Raw genomic sequence first — 6,205 nt, forward strand, 5'->3', positions numbered from 1 at the left:
AAAAAAAACATTACATAGCATGGGATTTATTTATTTTTTTAAATTTAGATCTGTGTTTGCATCTGCTTGGTAGCTGGAAAGCTGCGCTTATAGCGAAGGCGAGAGCGATGTCGCGTCAAAACAAATGCATTGCCGCCGTGTGCGCTTATAATAAGCGCGACGCGACGGCTTGGTCGCGATCGCTGGAAGTCATCTCAATTTGATTTTTCCAGCGACCGCAGCCTGACGTCACCGTTACCGGCACCAAAGGCTGCGCTTATAGTGTCGGCGACGCACCGCTGACGTCACGCTGCGGTCGCTGGCAAAATCAAATTGAAGCGACTTCCAGCGATCAAGCCGTCGCGTCGCTTCGCTTCACTATAAGCGCACGCAACGGCTTCAATACATTTGTTTTGACGCAACGTCGCTGTCGTCGGCACTATAAGCGCAGCCTTACTTTGATGACATATCTATTTCCCCCCCCTCACCCCCTTCCTCCCCTCACCAGTCAGGAGCAGGTGGCCCGTGTTATAAACAGGCCACTGTAACACATACCCCCGGTCAGTGCAGGAAGGCCCTGGAGACCCGATACCCCCTGCGTGTTTACATCTGCCGAGGTGACAGCTCCAACAGCAGCAACGTCCGCTCCTGACAGCTCGGACACCCCCCAGTGACGATTCCGCCAAACAACAGCACGGTGTGGCCTGGCCGCGCGCGCCGCTGGGAGTTGTAGTTCCAGACGCCGCCCCTCTTCGTCCTTCTGCTTCTCGCCAGGAACTACGTTTCCCGTGGGGCATTACGCGAGGAGGGGTTTGTCACAAAGGGGGCGGGTTGTGAGGTGAGGGATGACGTCAGCCCGGCTCGGTTACTATGGTAGCGAGAGCCGCATTTGCACACAGAGCGCTGGTGGCGCAGAGAGAGAGTTTGCGGCTGGATGTGGAGGGCCGCACGCACGGGGAACCAGTGACAGAGACCTGCAGAAAGTGTCTCTGGAGGTATCAGTAATCTATGGGGCACAGGACTCAAATGTATATTACAAATAGTGACTGAGAAAGCGTTATATATTTACATATAGTTGCATATAGTGACAGTGACATAGTTACATACATACTTACATAGTAGTTACATATAGTGACAGTGACATAGTTACATACATACTTACATAGTAGTTACATATAGTGACAGTGACATAGTTACATACTTATAGTGACATAGTTACATATAGTTATATAGTAGTTACATATAGTGACAGTGACATAGTTACATAATTATAGTGACATAGTTACATATAGTGACAGTGACATAGTTACATAATTATAGTGACATAGTTACATATAGTTACATAGTAGATGAGGTTGAAAAAAGACATGTCCATCAAGTTCAACCTTTGCTAAATTTAGATGACAGATACTATATCTGTACTTACAGTATATTGATCCAGAGGAAGGCAAATTACAAACCCCAGTGAAATATTATCTAATGATATCTCATAAGGGAAAAAAATACATTCCTGCTTGACTCCAAGAATTGGCAATCAGATTTCTCCCTGTATCAACATCCTTCCCATGTTTACTTATTTGGTATATCCCTGTATACCTTTCCTTTCTAAAAAGATGTCCAACCTTTTTTTGAACAAATCTATTGTATCTGCCATCACAGTCTCCATGGGTGATGAATTCCACATTGGAACTGCCCTTACTGTAAAGACCCCTTTCCTTAGTTGCTGGTGAAATCTAATTTCCTCCAACCGTAAGGGGAGCGCAATCTTTTTCCTCTGCGACCCCCTGCCGGCTAGCCCCCTCTCTCCTCGCCCCCCCCCCCCCCTTTACCTTGGCTCTGGCGTCATGATGTCACATTGCCATAGCAATGCGATGTCCTTTGACACTGCGTTGCCATGGTGACGCGTCACCAGAAGCCGTCTGAACCAAGGTAAGGAGAAGTTACAGAGGCCTTCGCTGCTTCCCCGACATTTAATTTAAATGCCTTCGGGAAGCGTGCAGGGCTTCTGTAACCCTCGTGCCCCCCGCAGAGAATCTCGTGCTCCCCCTGGGGGGCCCGCCCCTCAGTTGGCGTACCCCTGCCTTAAGGGATTTGTCGTTTATACTGCCCTTGGGATGAACAGTTCTTTTGAAACCTCCTTGTACTGTCCCCTAATATATTTGTATATAGTTATCATACCCCCTCTTAAACGCCTCTTTTCGAATGTAAATATGCATACATACATCTATATTAATGCAGAATAAATGAGTACTTCAGTATTAGGTGATACCTTTTTTATTTGGACTAACAATATATTGTGGAAGGACAAGCTTTGGAGAGTTCTCCTCTCTTCCTCAGGTCAGCAATACTGATTAACAAAGGAATATATGGCTAAAACAGGGGTTGGGAAAACAGGAGAAAAAAACAACAGAGATGTACTGTAGATAAGGTGGGGTGAGAAAGTGGTGTTTGAAGACATTGGAAGGGTAATAAAACGATGACAAGGAACAGCATGGAGGGGGAAGGGAATGCTGGGGGGAGGGGTGGATCAGAACATTGGCAGAGATGCAGGGAGGATAATTACAAACAATTGTGATAGTGTGTGAGAAACCCCATATCTGCATTAAGTCGTTTTGGTGTCAAAGAGTCTTATCATTCTGAGTTCAAATGTTTTCTGTTCTTGGGGGCGTTTAAACATTGCATTGGGGATTTTGATTTTTAAATCATTTATGGAATGATCTGGTTGTGAGAAATGATGTCCCACTGGTGAGCAGTATCTTCCTTCTTCATGGTGTTGTATAGAGTGCCTGTGCATATTAATTCTGCCTTGAAGCTTTTGGCTGGTTTCACCAATGTAGCATCCTTGGTCACATTTGTTGCATTGAATCATATATACAACATTCCTGGATGTGCAGCAGGATGATCCTTTAACATTGAGTTAGTCCATGGTTGTGACTGGCAGTGGGATCTTGGCATATGTGTTTGCAGAGTTTGCGACGTGTGTTGTTGCACGGATTTGTGCCATTATCAGTGTCTTTAAGTTCGTTAGGAAGTTTTCTGTTGACTAATTTCTGTTTGAGGTTTGGTGGTTGCGGGAACGCAAGAATGGGACATTTGGGGAAGATTTATTTTAATGTCACAGCCTCTGCCAGCATGGGTTGCAGATCTTTGATTATTTTTTCGTATTCCCTCTAGGGTGGTGTGTGTGTGTGTGTGTGTGTGTGTGTGTGTGTGTGTGTGTGTGTGTGTGTATATATATATAGAGTGTACAGGTACTTAATTTTTCGATACTGCATGATTGACTGTCCACGAGAGCACCGGGGCAAGTTCACCTGCAGCAAGCAGGAGTGCTGTGGTTTCCGTATGATATGTACAGATGTAGTAAGACTTACTGTTCTCTGCACAAGCGGGCAAACCAGCATATGTCAGCGGCACTGGGGATAGGGTTTGCTGCAATCAGCATAAATCCTTTGATGCTGCGACCAGTGGCACCAAAGTCAGTTAGGCTTACTACATCTGTATAATACAAAACAGAGGACCGGCATGCCTATAAAGTGAAAATATTACTTTATAGGGAAGAATCCTTGCAAATAAAGTAATATTTTCACCTTACAGGAGTGTGGGTCCTCCGTTCTGTATTATCTAATCCCATTGACTGTTGCATCCTGGCATTTGCTAAATACAGTAGGAGTGCCTTACCATCAGTTTGATATGTATGTATGCGCACATAGCAATGACCCAACCATGAGCTCGGCCTTAGTCTTGAGCCACTCTCAACAAATCAAAAAGTTGCAGAAAATGGTAAAGTCCATTTAAATGACCATCTACAGGAGTTAATTTCTGACCCTACGTTACCAAACGTTTTGACGACATTCTCAAAACGCTACAGTTTACATAGCATAACTGGGGGTGAAACATAAACGTAAAGAAAGTGCGAATAAAGTCTGACGCGTTACTCTGTTTTCTTGTGTTTGTGTCAAATGTAAGGAAGTGTTTCCTATATATGACGCAAATTTAATGCAAAAAAGTAAAGTAGCTCCTCCCATTGACACTCCCCAAATCTCATACTGCAAAATGTTCGGTAAAGACCTCGATACATTGACGTAAAAAGATGCAACGATGCCCACATTGACCTTTACAGTGCCACTGGACCTCCAGCAATTCCCGCCATAGGGTCACTTCAGCAGTAATCACATGATCACCGCCGCCCCCAGGCAGACGGAAATGGAAGTGCAGGGAGCCTGACTTCTGTTTTCGATCTGGCCGCCCCCTCCAATTGATCAGCCCCTGGAAAAAGAGCATTTTCCTCATGACTTACCAGGTACGTCAGAAGGGCACTGGCAAGGGTTGAAACACTGATAATGTATTAACAAATCTACGTAAGTACCAGCACTCACTGTCTAATAGCTATTATTACGTACGCTGGTACTTACGTAGATTTGTTAGTACTATACAGGGGATTTTGTTCTGTGCACCCTGCAATTGCATAAATTTAACACTATCAGAGTGCTGTCTATCGTCCCCTTTTACTCACTGATAATGTATGCAGCAGAAGAGTAGCGATTCCAATGCAGTTGTTTACCAACGTTTTGGTCCAAACACAGACCTTCTTTTGCATATATTATCGGATCATCTTTGGAGAGTTTCAGCACCTGTCCCTAATCCTAGTTCTCGTTTATTACCCCCTCAGGACATTAACACACTGATATACACAATGTAAACAGACCCACTGATACTTACAATATTTAAAGTTAGCATTTAGTCGTCCAACTTGGTGGTTTTATTTGAGTTTCCAAAAACGTATTTAGCCACTATTGTGGGCTTGGCCTGTCCTTGAAAAATAATTGCCTAGCAAGATAAATGTTTTCTAAGTATTACATTTTTGTATATTTTCTTCAGGCTGCCCTATTTTTATGTCTTTCTGTGAAGAATTGTACCAAGTTTGGAGCGTGCGATATTATAACAGAAGCAAACGCTTGAAATATTTGCTTTGTTGAAAATAAACAATTTTCTTCTGTTTTCTTACTGTAATAGGCAAATAAAATGGCTTCTGTTCAGCAGTCTTCATCACCCCTTGGTTCAAGTGCAGAGAAACAGCAGGCCGGCATGTCACGTCCCTGCACAAGTCCCGGCAATCCTGTATTCTCCTGCATGGTGAATCCAAGCACTTCCCCCATCAACGTTTCCCAGATAAAACCACAGAGTATACTTTTCAAAACAACCTCCGCTGAATACGGCGCTCTGCGTCCCTCCTATGAAATGGCGCCATGTTCTTTCCACCCGATGTCTCAACAGTTTTCACAGCACTTGGGGATTTGCGGGATGTATCGCAATCACTCTTTAAACACTATGGCTGACAGAAGCAGGGTGTACGACTACCCAAACTTTCAGAATACACTGTGATTCACCAAGTCGTCTTCAGATTTAAAGAAGATATTGAACTTCTTTTAGCTTCTGCTTTAATACAGCAATGATTGATTTTATTCTTTCGAATAGTGGTCATGAAGGTGATGGGAAATTGTTCTGCTGCTTGTGTTCATTTACTATAGTCTTTCAAATAATAAAAATAGTTAAAACATAAATTACGCATGTGGTTTATTAGGAAGTGCTCAGCCAAGGCGGGCAGGTTTTGGCAACTTAAATTATGACCAGATATTTTTACAAGGGTTTTCCCAAAGTGACGCCTTTGAGTACGGGAGGGGGCCATGGCACTCTTGAAATCACGTGACCGCTACGTCATTGATGACTGAACAGTACTATTCTATTCCTCTTCGTGATGGATCGCATTGTGCGCTGAAAGCGATCCCCCTACACAGAGGAGCCAGACCACATGATGCAGTAGCTACATCTTTGGTCATCCAAAGGGTTAAAGCGCCCCCCTCGGTTGCTGAGATACTTATTGGTTAATTTACCGGTGTTACATCCTGGTTTTTAAAGGGGATTTAAATGGCCATCCAATAGGAAGCCACAACCAATGTTGCAGCAGCTTCCTATTGGCCTGATATTTGGCAGCCATTTTGTTTCCCCTGGAGGGAGATTTAAGCCTGGTAACTTCATTGGTAAGTATCTCAGAAACAGAATCTAGTGGCTTTTGGCGCAGGGGAAACTCTGGTTACCACCCTGTAAATTCTGCATGTTTTGCTTGCAGTACTGTTAGCTTCCTCCATCCGTATATGGGTTCAACTAGTTTAATTTATTAATTGCTTGCACTGTAGCTATAAAGTTTATTTTTTATAAACTTATTTTT

At 43.7% G+C, this 6,205-nt stretch overlaps 2 protein-coding genes across 5 annotated transcripts in view; one reads left to right on the forward strand and one right to left on the reverse strand.

The window, feature by feature from the left end:
- The window catches only part of CCPG1 (cell cycle progression 1), a 28,558-nt gene extending 27,895 nt beyond the window's left edge, over positions 1-663 (reverse strand). For 2 of the 3 annotated variants that reach the window (XM_075575736.1, XM_075575734.1), the window contains exon 1: positions 485-503. The gene's annotated coding sequence lies outside the window, so the exon portion shown is untranslated. Of the gene's footprint in view, positions 1-484; positions 504-534 lie in introns of those variants that run through there. The other variant, XM_075575739.1, reaches the window with a different exon arrangement.
- A 146-nt stretch (positions 664-809) lies between these two features.
- On the forward strand, positions 810-5,522 carry PIERCE2 (piercer of microtubule wall 2). Of its 2 annotated transcripts, XM_075575742.1 has the most exons (3): positions 856-974; positions 4,100-4,279; positions 4,993-5,522. In XM_075575742.1, the coding sequence occupies exons 2-3, from the start codon at positions 4,268-4,270 to the stop codon at positions 5,359-5,361; spliced, it is 381 nt and encodes a 126-aa protein (XP_075431857.1). In that variant the 5' UTR covers positions 856-974; positions 4,100-4,267; the 3' UTR covers positions 5,362-5,522. The 2 variants fall into 2 exon arrangements, with proteins under 2 accessions (XP_075431856.1, XP_075431857.1); XM_075575741.1 differs by lacking the exon at positions 4,100-4,279 and having other exon boundaries at positions 810-974; positions 4,993-5,521.
- Positions 5,523-6,205: the final 683 nt, after the last annotated feature.

Source organism: Ascaphus truei, chromosome 18, assembly GCF_040206685.1.
Source record: "Ascaphus truei isolate aAscTru1 chromosome 18, aAscTru1.hap1, whole genome shotgun sequence".
NCBI classification, from domain to species: domain Eukaryota; kingdom Metazoa; phylum Chordata; class Amphibia; order Anura; family Ascaphidae; genus Ascaphus; species Ascaphus truei.